This window comes from Melozone crissalis, unplaced genomic scaffold (genome assembly GCF_028551555.1).
Source record: "Melozone crissalis strain CALT ecotype California unplaced genomic scaffold, PUWL_Pcris_2 ptg000057l_1, whole genome shotgun sequence".
Taxonomy (NCBI): Eukaryota; Metazoa; Chordata; class Aves; order Passeriformes; family Passerellidae; genus Melozone; species Melozone crissalis.
Window position 1 is genome coordinate 8,660,105 of NW_026535835.1, and position 16,295 is coordinate 8,676,399.

General features: G+C 54.5%; 1 protein-coding gene across 1 annotated transcript; it reads left to right on the top strand.

The window, feature by feature from the left end:
• The first annotated feature begins 1,934 nt into the window (after nucleotides 1-1,934).
• On the top strand, nucleotides 1,935-15,424 carry ADORA2B (adenosine A2b receptor). Its single transcript, XM_054287368.1, has 2 exons — nucleotides 1,935-2,377; nucleotides 13,875-15,424. The coding sequence occupies exons 1-2, from the start codon at nucleotides 2,013-2,015 to the stop codon at nucleotides 14,554-14,556; spliced, it is 1,047 nt and encodes a 348-aa protein (XP_054143343.1). The 5' UTR covers nucleotides 1,935-2,012; the 3' UTR covers nucleotides 14,557-15,424.
• Nucleotides 15,425-16,295: the final 871 nt, after the last annotated feature.

The window sequence follows — 16,295 nt, forward strand, 5'->3', positions numbered from 1 at the left end:
TCTGTTCATGTCTGACTTGACAAACCACAATTTCCCTGGGCTCAGTCTGTAATAAGTGCTTCCATGATCACAAAAGCAGATCTTTCTCTAATAAAATGTGTCCAGTGCAGAAAGTTAATTCTGGTTTTGCTGAGGTGCTGTAAAGCAGCAGAAGGTGGCTGTTGGCACATGTTCCTGCACTAGGAAAACAATGCGTGTAAAAACCCTCATGTAAATCCATCCCTCTGGGGGGAAAAGTTCTTCTCTGTGATAGTTCACATGGTTATAACAGGCTCTGAACGAGGGAAGCTGCACTCATCCCAAAATAATAAATAAACCAAACCAGTGTGGGCAAGTTCAGGATCCAGCCAGCTCTGATGGAGCAGCCAGAGCTGGGGCTGTGAACCTTGAGCTCACCTCAAACTCTGCTGCTCCTTTCAGGGCACATCAGGCAAAAACTGAGGTTTGAGTCACGGGATTTTGGGGCTTCCCTGTTAATGCCATCGTGGTTTGGTTCTTTCCTGTGACAGCAGAGTGCCTGAATGCAAAGTGCAAAGGTCCAGGTGGGAGTGCAAGGGGCAGCAATGCTCCTGTGTGCAGATCCCTCTGTGTGTCCCCATCAAATTAAATGTACCCTGGCTCAGCTTTCTTTCAGCATCCTGAGATGTCCAACTTGATAAAAATGACTTTGTTCAATATAAATTAAGAGTCCCCCTTTGTATCTGTCTGACCCAAAGTGTTGCTGGTCAACAGGAGTGTTTCCATTTGCACTACACCCAAAGGAATAGTTTCAATCTATTTTTCCCATATGTTTTTTGCTCTGATTTAACTCTGGATCCTCAGGAAGCATTCCCTTCCACAGGATTTAGTTTACAACTTTGTTTAAAAAAAAAAAAAAAAAAAAGGAAATCCATGTCAATATCTTTTACTTTCTGTTTGCTACAGGAAGGTTTATTTTCTTTAATTGTTTGAATTTTTTTCCACTTTCTACCCTGAGCTATTCAGTGCTGCTGGATGCCTCAGCAGTGATGTGAAGTTCCATCCCTGTTCTGTGTTTTGATGGTGAACACAATATAAAGCATGAAACCTGCAATGAAAAGGTAACCAGTTATTAAATTACCTTCACCTCCCCTGCTGGTTTAAGATCCACCGGAGTATACAACCCCTTCAGGTAGAACTTTTTTCAAGCTCCTTAGACTGAAACTCAACCACTTCAGCCCTGTGAGTAACAGCATTTGCTAATCCGTGCTATTTTGCCATTTCTTACATCAGGAAATGCCCCGCTGTGCCACAACCATACAGAGACCGAGGGCTGCCAGGATTTTGTGAAATCTCCTACTTTGGGTCAGCGCTCTGCTGGTGGCCAATTTTATTTTCGGTGCTGCAACTCCGCTGTCCCGGAGCAGCAGCAGCAGCACCCGGAGTCCTCGACTTTGGGGACAGCGAGGGCAACTTTTTGAGGGCAACTTTTTATTCCGAATTGTGCAAAGCGGTGCCCAAAACCTCGGGGGAGCTTCACGCCGGGGCCGGGGGTGCGGGAGAGGGGGAGCAGAGTTGGGAGTGCGAGCGAAGCCGGGGGGTTCAGGAGCGGGGTCGGGGCAGCCGTGCCGGAGTCGGGGGTGCGGGAGCGGGGCCGGGCGCTGCGGGGGCGCGGTGCCGGTGCCGCCGGGTCCCGGCCAATGGCTCCGCGCCGCGCACTCCCCGCCCCGCTCGCCCCGAGCAGAAATAGCCCCGCCGCCCCGGCAGCGGCTTTTCCGCGGGCGGCAGCGGCGGAGCATCCCGGGCGGAGGGAGCATCCCGGGCGGAGCAGCCCCGATGGCCCCGCGGGTGGCGGCGGCTGCGGGCGGGCGCTGAGCGGAGCCGCGGATGCCGGGCGGGGGCCGGGCGGTGCGGGCAGCGGGGGGCCGCCACCCGGGGCTCGCCGCTCCCCTCCGGCCCCCCAGGGCCGCGGGGAGCCCGGACATGGGCGTTCGGCTGCCCCGGGGCGTGCTGGTGCCTGCGGGAGGGCGCCCGGAGGAAAGTTCCTTCTTCCCATGAGCTTCGCCTGCTCCCGGCGCGGGGCGCTCGCCATGGACACTGTGAAAACCACTTACATCGTGCTGGAGCTCATCATCGCCGTGCTCTCCATCGCTGGCAACGTGCTGGTCTGCTGGGCCGTGGCCATCAACAGCACCTTGAAGAACGCCACCAACTATTTCCTGGTGTCGCTGGCCGTGGCCGATATCGCCGTGGGGTTGTTGGCCATCCCCTTCGCCATCACCATCAGCATCGGCTTCCAGGTGGATTTTCACAGCTGCCTCTTCTTCGCCTGCTTCGTGCTGGTGCTGACCCAGAGCTCCATTTTCAGCCTGCTGGCCGTGGCCATCGACAGGTACCTGGCTATCAAGGTCCCCCTGAGGTAAGAGCTGCAGTGGGAGCGGGCAGCGGCATTCCCTGACAGCCCGGGGCTGATCCTCCTTCTCTTGGCGCTTCCAATCCCTGGTGCTGCCCCGAAAGTTTCACTGCTGACAGGTGGTGGAAATAGCAGAGGTTTGTCTCTCGCTCGCTGCAGGAACGGGATCAGTGTCCCACTTTTGCTTCGGAACACACCTGGAGGTTCAGTTTCTTGAGGATGTTTGCCTTGGGAGGGTCAGAGGTTTCCGGGCGGGCCCGCAGCGGTGTAAGGCTGTGTTTGGGATGTTGTGGCTCATCTGTGCAGGTATTTATTTATACAGCCCCTTTATTGCGGTGCCCAGGCATCTCCCAGGTGATTAAATAGAGGAGCAGCCACTCTTTCTACTATTTCCTACTGTGAAAGGAGAAAAGGGGAGCAGAAAGGTTCACACAGATTTACAGTTTTACAGTTCAGATTCCAAGACATGAATTGTTTTCCTTCTAATTCATGGGAATTGAATTAAAATGGGGGGAAATGTGTGGAATAGAAGTTACAGGCGCCTCTCCAGTGGGCTGGTGCAGCAGCTTCCTTAAGCTGAAGTGCACCAAACCCCGGGTTTGCACTGTGAACCGCCTGAGTTTGTTCCTCTCGGTCTCCTCCGTGTCTCGGTTGTCCTTCCCTGGGAACAGGACATGGATGGAGCCCCCGGGAGTGCAGGACAGCTCCAGGGGCTGTGGGGAAGGAGGGCAGATGTGGAACAGGGACCTCAGCTGAACCCCGCAAAGCCGCAGCTTCCCCGGCCTCCGCTCGTCCCCGTGCACGGCAATGAAGTCACCCTGAAACGGCTTCAAAAGAGAGAAACCCTTTCACCCTGTTCTGGCACCTTGCATCTGACACCTCGCAGAGGTTGAGCAAATATGAATTAGTCATCGGGCCGAGGAGGAGAGGCGAGGCTGTGTGTCCGTGTGTCTGTGTGTCCGTGTGTCTGTGTGTCCGTGTGTCTGTGTGTCCGTGTGTCTGTGTGTCATGCGAGCGCGGCGCACGGAAATCCCGGGGGATGTCGCGCAAGCGGGAGCGGACCTGCAGCACACAGGGACGGGGACAGGTTGTTTCCAGCACCCCTGACCCTGTTTCTGACCCTGCCAGCCCCCAGCCGGGCTCACAGAGCCACCCCGGCCCCGGAAAACGCTGCCGTGTCTTTTCCATCGCTCGCTCGGGGTTTCCCCGGGCTGCTGGGGCAGCAGCAGCTACAGAAGCAGGTCAGATTCTTGAGTTTCAGTTTAATCACACCCCTGGCCACAAGCTGTCAGGCAATAACTCTGTTTTTGTTCCACAAGCACTTTCTGCAGCTGAGGGAGCTGGTGAGGGGTCTGTGCTCTGCTGGAGCCGGGGGAGGCAGAGGATCAGAAATGCCCTGAGGGATCGTTCTGTGCTCGCAGAGGGAAGTGCCTTTGCCAGCTGCCGAGCCTGCCAATATTTCCTGCACTCCTTTTCCCCCAGTCCTGCTCTTGAGCGGTTTGCTCCACTCTCCATCAGGGCAGTTCATCCCAGGGCAGTTTTGCCTTGCTTCGGGATTCTTTCCCAGCTTCGCTTTCCTCCCCCCATGTCTCGCCAAACCTTTTATTCCTTTTGCACAAATATCTTTATTCCTATGAGTCCTTTCAGGCTGGACACAAGTGGAGACCGAGGAGTCCCATCCTGGGCTGGCTAAAGTGTGAAATTTGGATTTAACTCCATCTTGGCATTGAGGCCTCTTTCAGTGCTCTCAGGAGGGAGCAGCAAGCAAAAAACCCCTTCCAAAGGAGGGGGCTCTCCCTGTGAGGAGCAGGACAATGGACAGGAGATTTAGGGACTGATACTGAAAGGCTTTTATTAGTTGTACACCAAGATCAAAAGGGGACAGAGGAGGTTATAAATCTACACAGGCAAAACCCTTCTGGACTGCAGCAGGGCTTTCCCAGCAAGGCTTGGTTGGAGTTTTCAGCATCATTATTCCACAGTGCTGCTGGCAGGGAGGGGGAGGAACCTCTTCCACCACCCTCTCTGGGCAGGAGCATGTGCCATTTCTGGGCTGTGCTGTGGGAATGGGAAGCTGATCATCAATTTCTAGGAATGGAGACTGTAGGAAAAGCTTTTCTCATTTAAACAGCAGTTCTGGAGGCCAGTGCAGAGGCTGATACCAGGCCATGAAGTATTAAATGTTTAAGAAAATTATTTGTGCCCAGCCCTGCCCAGCGATTACCATAAATAATGTGGTTGTTGCAGAGCAGATGAGTGTGTGTCCTTGTCACATCCAGTGCTCCATCAGCTCCCTGTGGAAAGCTCAGCAGGGACATTAAGGATGGGCTGTGCCACATTATTTAATACCCTTTCAGAGCTGCTTGAGAGGCTGGGCAGGCCTGTGGGCTGGGGTGCACAGCAGAACTTTGCATTACAGCCAGGCTAATAATGGATTTTTCAGCTCTGTGGCTGAACCAAGAAATCCCATGGGGAAGAGGAAAATTGTTTCAGTGAAACTGGAACAGGGATGTTGGGAGGTTTTAGTGAAGCAAAGTGATCCTGACCAACCTGGCAGATTTTGGGCTCAGTTGCCCAACCCTTCCGATGTGGCTGTGCTGCTCTTTGAGGTCAGGACCTCCTCACTGGGGAAGGAACTGACAACTTCTCATCTGGAGAACTACAGAACAAAAAAAATCTTATTTTAAAAATGGTGGTTTAGAGCCCTCCCTCTTCTGGCTAAAAATATTTGCTGAATTTGACCCAAAGCCATGAATTCTTTGTGTCCCTCGAAACTCATATTTCGCTTGTTTGCTTTTGATGAATTTTCTGTTTGTGGAGAAGCCCCCACCCATGCTGCCCATTCTGTGCAGCTGCAGCTCCCAGCCCTTCCCTCGGCCATCCCAGGATGCAGCTCCTTGTCCTTGTCCCCTTTTCCTGCCCCCTCCTGGCGGCTGCCACCACTGAGTGCCCATCCTGTGCCCAGCTCCATCCCAGCACTTCCCCCAAGCAGAACATCCCAGCCAGGGAATCCAGCATCTCTCAGCAGCAGCAAATCCATCCTGCACACAGCACTTGGCACAGAGGCTTTTTTTGCTCTCTGGCTTCCTCCAGGGCTGGATTTCACCCCACAGTCCCGTAGCTGGGAGCCAAAGAAGATTTGTAGGTGGAATAAAACAGTTTCCTTTTATTTGCATTAACCCAAATCCTTTGGCATGGAGAAGAATTGTAGGTAGGGACGGATGCCTGGAACAAACGTGTCAGGAATTAGGGAGGGAGAAGAGAATCTGTATTTAGAGAGCCAAAGGAGGGTGAAGCACTGAGTAGCAGCCCAGTGTGTGCCCCTGTGCATGGGTACCTGCTGCAGGACAGTGAATGAGGTGCTGCTGCCTGGCAAACCCCAGCTGGGACCTGCCCTGGGAAAATCATCCCCAGATCCCTGGAATCTGAGCTGATCTGCTGCTTGTCCTGGGTTTGGTTCTCTCCCATCTTCAGCTTCACCCCTTGCAGATGTGCAGGGCTGATGTTCCAGGGAAGCTTTGCTATGAACTGGAATCCCAGCCACATCCTCTCCCTTTCTGCACATCTTTGAGCCCTTGCTGCCTCCCTGCAGCCAGAGGATGCTCCTGTGGATTTCCAATCAGTTAATGGGATCAGGATCTGTTAATGGTGCTGCCCTGACCTGCCTCTGCTCCTGCCAGTGTCCCACAGGAGCTGCTGCTCCCTTGGCTCTGACATGAGGAAGGCAGGAGTGCAGCTCCTTCCTGCTGTTCTCGTGGGACAGATTCAATTTGGGTTGTTGCTTTTTCCTCATCCTTTCCAGAGGTGGCCTGGCTGATGCTGAGTCTGTGTGCTGCAGGGGAGAGGCTCCCTCTGACATGTTCCCCTGCAGGGATCTGTTCCCAGATCCCTGTCAGATCCCAGCTTTGCTCAGCAAAGCAAACTGCTGGGGTTTGATGTCAGGTGGGACTGGAGCCACTGGGGAGCAGAGAAAATCCTCCTGGTGTTCACCTGGCACCCTGTGAGTGCCACCAGCACACAGAGCTGCTCTTCCTCCCCGTGCCCTGTGCCCTTGCCTCATTTCCCTCTGTCCTTGCACTGCCCTTCATCTGAACCCTGGTGAGTTCTGCTGCTCCCCTGTGGCTCCTGTGCTGTGCCCACTCCTGAGCACCCCAATTCTGCTGCCAGAGCCTCCCCATCCCCAGGGTGCTGTGCCTGGCCTTGGTTATCTCTGAGTTGCACCCACCAGGGGCAGGAGGGCTGGGGTGTTCCCTTGAGCAACCTTTAGGGAACTTTGTGGCAGCCAAGCTGGGCCCAGGGACGTGTGAGGCTTCCCCAGGGCTGCCACTCGCTCCAGCCTTCAGGTGCAGCCAAAACACAACAACAAAATCAGGAATAATCACACGTGCCCTCGTGGCAATAAAGCAGAGAGGGGAAATCACAGCTATTTTTAGCTGTGAGCAGCCTGGTTTCCTTAAAATGCACATCCCAGATTTTTATATCTTTTCCGCACCTCCGAGGCCACTTCCCAAAAAAACAAAAGTCCTGACAGGAAAAGGAATTGGGGCCTCCTTGGGACCTCTGCCCCCTCTGCAGCAGCTGGGGGACAGCAGGGATGCCAGGGAGCATCAGGGATGCCAGGCCTGGCTCCAGGCTGTTGGCTGAGGGCACTGATCCCCAGGCTGAGTCAGGACCCAGATTTTGGATTTAGACGGTTTTTATTCTGTTTTGGCCAGCTCAATCTGTAAAAAAATACAGGTTAATTTTAAGATTTTTTTTTTAAAAAAAGGAACTTTTGAAATCCAGCAGAATTTTGCTACAGAAGATCTTTTGACCTCTCCCTGCAAAACATACATGAAACCAAAATGTTTTGGCAGAAACTGTTTTATCTTCAAGTTGCAAGTTTTTGCTTTGTTAATTATCAAGCTGCTGCTTGGGATTTTTATGAAATTTGCTGTTTACCAGAGCAATGAGAGTCTGCCCAGGCCCTGGGCTGCCCCAGGCAGTGACCACGCGGGGCTTGGGGACTCCTCTTACTGTATTTGATCCACGGGATGCCAGGAATTGGTGACTCCAGCTGTGCCTACAGATGTGTCAGTCCTCAGGCTCTCAGGCTTGCAGAAGGGACCGAGTTTAGGGAATTTGTGCAATCCAAGGAGAGGATTAGCTCCTAATCCAATGGATGACATCAGGCCTGGGCAGGAGCCACAAATAACCTGGGAGTGCCTCAGCGGGGGTGTGTCCCTGTGGGTGTCCCTGCTCTGCCACCCTGCAGTGCCCTCTGGGCTCTGGTGTCACTGGGACAGGGGACAGAGCACAGTCCCTGCAGGAGCAGCTCTGGGCCATGTCCCCCTTTTGGTCAAACCTTCCATGGGATTGTGCTCTTTGTGCTGGCACAGGCTGGGGGCTCTGTCCAGCCTGGCAGTGCCCAGGCAGGGAGGAGAGGATGAGGATGGGCTGGGGGCTCTGTCCAGGCATGGAGGAAGGACAGGATGGGCTCCTGGAGCTGCTGGGATGAGGCTGGGAGGGCTCGGGGCTGACCCTGCCCCATGTCCCAGCCCCTGGGCTCTGCAGCCAGGGCAGCTGAGCAGCAGCTCGGTGGGGCCGCTGGGGGAAAGGCAGAACTTTGGAAACTTTGGGAAGGGGGTTCCACCCCTTTCATTGCAGAAGGAGGGTCCAGCAGGGATCTGCCATCCCCCTTATCTGCTATCGCTTGAGCCGGCGCTGGGAGGGGCAGCTGCCCCTGACCCAGCCCCTATCTCCCCTCTGCCAGGCACCTTCGACTCCGCACAGCCAGGCCTGGCCCTCGGGAGCCTCGGGAGGACAGAAACCCCCAGGCCCAGGCCCCAGCAGGCTGATAAGGCTGATAAGGCTGATAAGGCTGAGCTGCAGAGCCCGGGGGGCTGAGGAGGAGCTCAGGCCTTAAACAGGGGAGAACTGCGGGGCTGTGGTCTAGGGCTGACCCGGGAACTCAAAATACCAGGATCATACTGGTTCCACATCAGTATCACACCAGGATCATGCTGATTCCTCACCAGGATCACACCGATTCCTCACCACTACCACACAAGTATCTCACCAGTACACACTTGTTCCACCCCAGTATCACACCAGTATCACACACTGGTTCCACCCCAGTATCACACCAGTCCCCATTCCCCTGCAGGCACAGCACCGTTTCGGGGCAGCTGCTGCTCTTTGGCTGCCGGGGGCTGCCGGAGCGTGGGAGCAGCAGCAGGGCGAGGGGCTGAGCTCATTTCCTTCCTGTGCTCCGGGGCTCTTTGGCCTCCGTTTGCCCCAGCCCCGCTTGGCCCAGCCCGCTGACACCCCCGGTGTCTGAGCTCGGCTTCCAGCCGCGTTCTCTCACCCTGCCGAGCAGCGATCGCGGGCAGCTCTCACCTGCAAACCCCTGCCCGGCCCTGCGAGCCCCCCCAATCCCCGGCTGCAGAGCCCGTGTGAACCCCCAGATTGCCCGGCCGTGTGCCAGGTGCGGGTTTTATACCCGTGTTCCTCTCTCCCACAGCCCCGTGGCTGTCCCTCTGTCCCTCTCCGGGCTCTGTCACCACCCAGGCAGGGAGGGCTCACAGCATGGATGAGGGCATGGATGAGAATTCCTGAGCAGGTTTTAACCTGCAGGTGTCTGACAGCCCCGGCTCGTGGCTGGGGACACGGGGACCAGGGAGGGGACACTGCCTTCCACTCGGGAGGGCTGGGGGTGCCCGTTCCTCTGGGGGTGCCCCCTCCTCTGCTCCTCCTGCTCCTGACCCCTGAGCTCACCTGAGCCGGGCTGGCAGGTGACAGACACTGTGACACTGTGGCAGTGTGACACTGTAACACTGTGACAATGTGACACTGTGTGACACTGTGATTGTGACACTGTGATTGTGACACTGTGACAGTGTGACACTGTGACTGTGACACTGTGACACTGACACTGTAACAGTGTGACACTGTGACACTGTGACACTGTGACAGTGCGACACTGACACTGTGACACTGACAGTGTGACAGTGTGACACTGTGACTGTGACACTGTGAGACTGTGACACTGTGATTGTGACACTGTGACAGTGGCACTGTGATTGTGACACTGTGACTGTGAGACTGTGACACTGTGACTGTGACACTGTGACAGTGTGACACTGACAGTGTGACAGTGTGACACTGTGACTGTGACACTGTGATTGTGACACTGTGGCAGTGGTACTGTGACAGTGTGACACTGTGATTGTGACACTGTGACTGTGACACTGTGACAGTGTGACACTGTGACTGTGACACTGTGACACTGACACTGTGACAGTGTGACACTGTGACTGTGACACTGTGGCAGTGGCACTGTGACAGTGTGACACTGTGATTGTGACACTGTGACTGTGACACTGTGACAGTGTGACACTGACAGTGTGACAGTGTGACACTGTGATTGTGACACTGTGGCAGTGGCACTGTGACAGTGTGACACTGTGATTGTGACACTGTGGCAGTGGCACTGTGGCAGTCCCGCCCAGCGGAAGGCCGGCAGTGCTGCTGCTGTCCCTCACAATGGGGACAGATGCAGGAGGAAGTGATTTGTCTGCCCAGGACAGGGACACTCACAGATGTCCCACTTCCCCAGCTGACGGCGTCACCACTGAGCACAGCTCTGGCCGCCAACTCCTTCCTGCCTCAACAGCACAGCTTTTTCTTTTCATTTTTTTCCTTTATCTTTCTTTTTCTTTTTATTTCTTTTTCTTCTCCCCCCTCCCTCTCTAAGGTGCAATTTATGATTCATTTAAAGCGTCCTGCCAGGATATTTCAGCTGCTGTGTGATCTCCATTCCGTGGCTGTGCATGGAGCACAGAGGCAGAAATGGTGCTTATTTTGTTATAGCTAAAAAAAATTAAATAAAAAAAGAGCAAGATGCAAAGTACAGCTGTGAGGAGGTGACAAGGACACAATGCTTGGCAGCCGAGCTGCTCTCACCCCTTGTGAATGGAGGTGTCTGTGCATTTCCCTTCACACTTAAAATAGAAATATATGCCAGAGCACCTGCCTGGTCCCAGCCCTGCAAATTCCATCTGCTCCTCTCCTGCATCCAGCAGCCTGGGCAGGGGCAGGGTGGGGAGGGGGCTGGGGAGCACAAACCATGGCTGGGTTTGGGGTTGAAGCTCTGGAATTGTTCACTGGGGGCTGATCCTGCTCTGGAGGCAGTGGGAGAGCCCAAAGTCCCTGAGCAGCCTCTGCTGTGGCCCAGGGACAGCAGGGACGGGCCAGGGCTGTGTGGCACCCCCAGGCTGTGATGTGGGACAGGCAGGGACAGGCAGGGCTCTCCTGTTTCTGCTCTCTGACCTAAACCATGTGCCCATAATCCTGTTCCAGAGTTTCCTCCAGCTGCCCCAAGCTCTTCACCCCAAATGCTGAATTTCTCCTGCTGTGCTTTCCTTGTGTGACCGAGCTCAGGGGCAGCAGGGCTGGGCTGGGCTCCCCAGGGTCCAGCAGGGGCTGGTGGCAGCTGCCAGGGACGTGCAGGACATGACTCAGTTCCTGCCAGGCCGGGCTGGCAGCGCGTCCTGCTCTGTGCCAGCTGCGCTCAGCACCAGCCTGGGCACCCTGGCTGCTCCCCAGCCCCAGGAAGTGGCAGCAGAAATGCAAAAACCCAACTCCAACCATCCTCCAACACACAGAGTGAGGCTTCCAACCTGAATTCACTCCTTTGGTGTTTGCTGTGAGCTCCCCCAGGAAAGCCCTGGGGTTTGGAGGGGCCATGGGGACGCTGCTGTGGGAGGGCCACCAGAGCAGGGGACACCTCGTGCAGCCCTGGCTGTGCCTGTGAGGGTGAGGACACAGCAGGGACAGCCCCAGCTGCCCAGGGGACACTGCAGGGCTGGGCTGTCCCTCAGACAGCCCCTTGTCCTCCTGCAGGGACACTGGTGGCCAATGCTCAGCTTCTGCCTCAGGAGAGGAGCCTGAGCCACCCCACCATGGCCTCGGGGTGGGAGCTGGGCTAATTAAAGCCTTCATGCTGATTGCACCCATAAAGAGACTTCAGAAGGAGCTAACACATTGCCAGGTTATTTAATTCCAATAAATCATTTGAGAATATTCAGCTGTTATTTACATTAAGGCAACATTTGATGCCTCCGGGGGGAAGCGCAGAGGTGATTCAATATTTGTTATACATTAGTTGAGCAGACTTAGGTGAGTAAATTTACTTTAATGGGCTTTTTTTTGTCTAATAATATTAAGCCTAAAAGAGAATGAAGGAGAGGTTTGGAGGATTCTGAGCTGTGGAAATCTGTGGGTTCCTCACTGTCTGAGCCTGTTTTATGGAGTTTAGAGAAGAGCTTGTGAGACTCCTCATACCTGGATCTGGTGACATTCATTAATTTATTTTTTTAAGTTTGTGCTTAACTTGTGTTGACTTAAGGGCAATACAGGCAGGGTCCCACCAAATAAGTGCATGAAGGTAATTAATTAACAACTCTAGGACCTCAGGCTGTCCCCAGTTCCACCTTGGGCTCTTTGGGCTGCCCACAGCAGTGACCACCAGGTGGATGCAGAGATGGTGGGAGGGCTCTGCCATGCAAATTCTGGGGAACTGAAGAGCTAATCTGAGCAGGGCAGTTGTGCCCTGTGAAAAAACATCTCCACCTCTGTCCTGGGCCTCCAGCCCTCCCCACTGCTCAGCTCTGGCTCTTGCAGCCCGGGATGTTTTCACATCTTCCCTCGGGGGATATACAAACGCACGTGCCATGGTCCCTGTGCAGCTCTGCTGGGAGGAGCCAGCAGCTCCAAAATAAACAGGACACCAGGACAGCCCCTGGAACACCAAGTGGCTCCTTGACTGGTCTTGTAAACCTTCAAGCCAGGCCTTATCTTAGCAGAGTTCAGGAGAAGAGCAGATGGAAGAAGCCTCATTTGGGGCCAAGTGTTTCCAGCAAGAGGCCGCATCAAATGTCACCAGCCTGGGATCTCAGCATGGCCAAGGTGGCTCCTCCTGTCCCTGAGCACACAAACCCCTCTATTCCTTCAGTTTCTGTTTCTAAGCAATGGCCCTTTGGCATTTTCCAGTCTCACCATGGCAGTTTTTGGGATGGAGCACCTGGAGAGGGCCAGTGTTCCCTTCCCACTGCAGAGCTGAGGGAGCAGCAGCTCCTGGTGCCTCTGCAGCACTGACTGAGCTGGGCCAGGGCTGCAGCTCAAGACTCAGACCTTGCCAAGAGATTGGATTTCTGTCAACTTCTCAAATCTCAATGATTTCAGGTCCCACAAGCCCAGACCAGCTCCAGCTTTGAAAACTTAATGTGAGGTCTCAAAGCAACAGGCTTGGCCTCACTGATGCCCTGTTTGAGACCTTCTCATCTTCTAAGTATTGGAACTTATTAATAATGAGAGAAAAATGCAGGAGAAGCCCCTCAGTGACTGGATCTACCCTTCAGACACCAAGCCATGGTCTGTGTCCACAATTCAGCAGCACCTAAATGTGGCTGCTGCTCCTGCATCCTCCCAGCCAGCCCAGCCTGAAGGAGCTGAGGGCTCCCCCAGTCCCTCTGGGACCCCCAGTGTCCCCCATCCTTGCAGAGGAGCAGGAGCTCACTCACACAGTGATTCACAGCACAGCTGCAGATCTGTGGGAATAAAACCCTGCCCTGCTCACGGCCGGAAGAAAATCAGAACAAACGTTCTTAGGGAAGGAGGAGCAGGGCAGCCCAGCCAGAGTAAACAAGCACTGAGAGAAGGGTGTGGGAAGGAGGGGACGTGTGGCAGCCAGCAGGCTCTGCCTGGCTCTGGAGAGGACAGCAATGGGTTTCTCATGTTGTCTTCTGGCATCTGCAGGTTCTTCTTATCTCCAGACAGGGATCTGATGGATGCTTTGATTTTGGCAGCTGCTCTGGTTGCTCCCAAACCAGACTTGACTTTTGCTGCTTCAGGTTCCAGCTCTGCTTGTGTGTCTGAGCATCTGAGGGCTGCAGGGGCCACGAAGGGACTCTGACATGAGGAAGGTGTGGGGCAGCTCCAGGCTCAGCTCTGCACCAACCTGTCCCTGGGCCACAGCAGAGCTTCTTCATAACCCATGTGGGACTGCAATGGAGAGCTGGGCACCAGCACTGCCGCAGCTGGACGGGGTCAGCCCAGGAACTGCCCAGCAGCTGCCCCAGCGTGCCCAGCAGGGGCTGCTCAGAGCCAGAGAGCCTCAGGGAGCCTCCCTGTCCGTGCCCTGCTGGCCGTTGGTGGTTTAGGATCACGCAATGATAAAGGTTTTTTTAAGCCTCCGAGTCCCTTCCCTCCCCTTGCAGGGGGTTTGTGGGCTGGGGCAGTGCTGGCGCCTCTCAGGAATAGTAAATGAGTCAGCTCCCCAAACCAGGGCGTGTGGGTGGAGACACAGGTGAGAGGTTTTGCCCCTCGGGCGATCAGAGAGGTGAGGCCCCCTCGTGGGTGTGGTTTTTGTCTCATTAATCAAAACACGAATCCTTTAACTGCAGGGAAGTCACCGGCGCTGGTTTATGTAACATTTGCTGTGGTTTTGTCCCGGGGGCTGCAGGTACAACAGCCTGGTGACCGGCAAGCGGGCGAGGGGACTCATCGCAGTGCTGTGGCTGCTGTCCTTTGGGATTGGACTGACCCCTCTGATGGGCTGGCACAAAGCCATGAGCGGCTGTCCCAACGCCACCAACGAGACAGGGACGGAGCCCCAGGGCTGCTTCATCTCGTGCCTCTTTGAGAACGTGGTGACCATGAGCTACATGGTCTACTTCAACTTCTTCGGCTGCGTGCTGCTCCCGCTCGTCATCATGCTGGGGATCTACATCAAGATATTCATGGTGGCCTGCAAGCAGCTGCACCAGATCGAGCTGATGGGCAACTCCAGGACCACCCTGCAGAAGGAGGTGCACGCAGCCAAGTCTCTGGCCATCATCGTGGGCCTTTTTGCCTTCTGCTGGCTGCCCCTGCACATCCTGAACTGCATCACGCACTTCCACGAGGGCTTCTCGCGCTCCAAGCCCGAGTGGGTGATGTACGTGGCCATCATCCTGTCCCACGCCAACTCCGTCATCAACCCCATCATCTACGCCTACAGGATCCGGGAATTCCGCTGCACCTTCCGCAAGATCCTCTCCAAGATCCTCTGCAAGGCCCAGGAGCTCCCCAAGTGTCCCTCAGAGCACAACCAGCACCTGACTGCCATCAACATCAGCTCTCCTGCAGCCTCAGTGACCGTGTGAGCCCGGCCCTGCTGCCCTGGCACTGCCCTGCCCTGCCAGGAGCTCACACATGACCACTATGGACTCGTGCAGCTCTGGGTTTATTTTTATTTTTATTTTTGTAATTAACGTCGTGCCTGGCAGAGGAGTGACCTGAGCGGGGACACTGAGTGCAGCTCGCTCTCCTCTGCAGCCCCTGGGGCTGTGATCCCGTTGTTGTGTTCCCTTTCCAGCTGTTCCCATTCCACGTTGGACACTGACTGGGGAAGACTCACCTGCTGGGGGGGTGTTTCCCCAATTGTGCTGCTCATGTCAAGTCATAGGATCTTTATTTTAATTATTATTATTATTATTTTTTAATATTTGGATTCATTTAGGAGTAATAATTTTGTGTCTGTTTTTTGAGTTGTTCTCCAAGTTCATACTTGACAGCACTTTGGTAATACCCTAATTATTCCATCAATTGTTTGATGCAGCTTGTATTCTCTGATGGGAAAAAGTCTTACTTAGCCCAGTTGCTGGTGTGAAACTCAATCTGTGTTCCAGGCACTGAGGGGAGGGACTGTGAGGATGGGAAAACCAGGTCAGGACTGGCCAGCCCAGCATGGAAACCCCATTTATTGAAAGGTTTGAGAAAAGACTTCACCAAGGTTTTACTGCCTTGAAATCACTTTGGTTCACAGGGCTGTGCAGCCCAGGTTTGCTTCCAGATCTGTTTGCAGCTATCAAAGTGCAGGAAGTGCCCCAATGGTCCTGGCTGCTCTGAACCAGAGCCACCAAGGCCAGTGTCCCTCTGCCTTGGGGACATGAGCCCCACAGTTGGGTTTTTGCTCTGCCAGCCTTGCAGAGCTTCCACAAGTGCAGGTTTTAGCTGTGAGAGGTGGATGCTGCAGCTTGGTCAGGCTGGGACATCCCTGCAGCCCTGTAACCCCCAGAAGCTGTGAATGCTTTCCCCCCCCAATAGTAATTTTTATATTTTTATCCCTGAAAAATTGTACTTGAATCACACAGAAACCAACTCTATATTTTTTAAAATTCTGTTGCACTAAAAGGAGGGTACAAGATCCCAAGAGTTTCATTTCTCTGGCATATATAATGACAAATATGGTGTAAAATCAATTGAAAAGCTGAAGAAATCCTTGTTCCTGCAGCATGTCCTGTGCCAGCTGGCAGGAGCTGCAGGCAGCAGCTGCAGGAATGACTCTGGGCCCACCGTGCACAGGGAATGGTTCCCTGGGAGTGCTGGATTTCACTGCCACTGGAGCAGCTCAGCCCCAGAGCTGGGTGAAATCACCAGAGAGCTCTGAAGGGCTTTGTAATGTTTATACAATGTCCAAATTTAGCTACAGCTCAGTGTCTCAGATCTGGGCACTTCCAGCACCAGTCTGAGCAGTTCCAGTCCCTGTCCCAGGTGCTCCTCCTTCACCAGCCCCACTCAGCTTTGCTGGGCCCAGCTGAGCCAGGGCCACCTCCTGCCACCAGGGCAGGGCCAGGCTCTCCTCCCCCCATCCCTTCTCTTCCCTCCTGTGTTATCTTTGGCCCTGTGCCTCCTGTTAATCAGGCTGGAAACCATCAGGGTTTCACCTGCAGCCCTGGCAGGGTTGCCAGGTGGTTGCAAGCCCCATTTATCCTCACAACAAAGGATGGAATCTCTGCCTTTGGCTGCCTGAAACCAACCCAAACTCTCACATCAGCAGCAGAGTGAAACTCTCAGTGCTGTAACAGCCAGAGAGAAGGTCCCAGAACATTTGTGCACATGT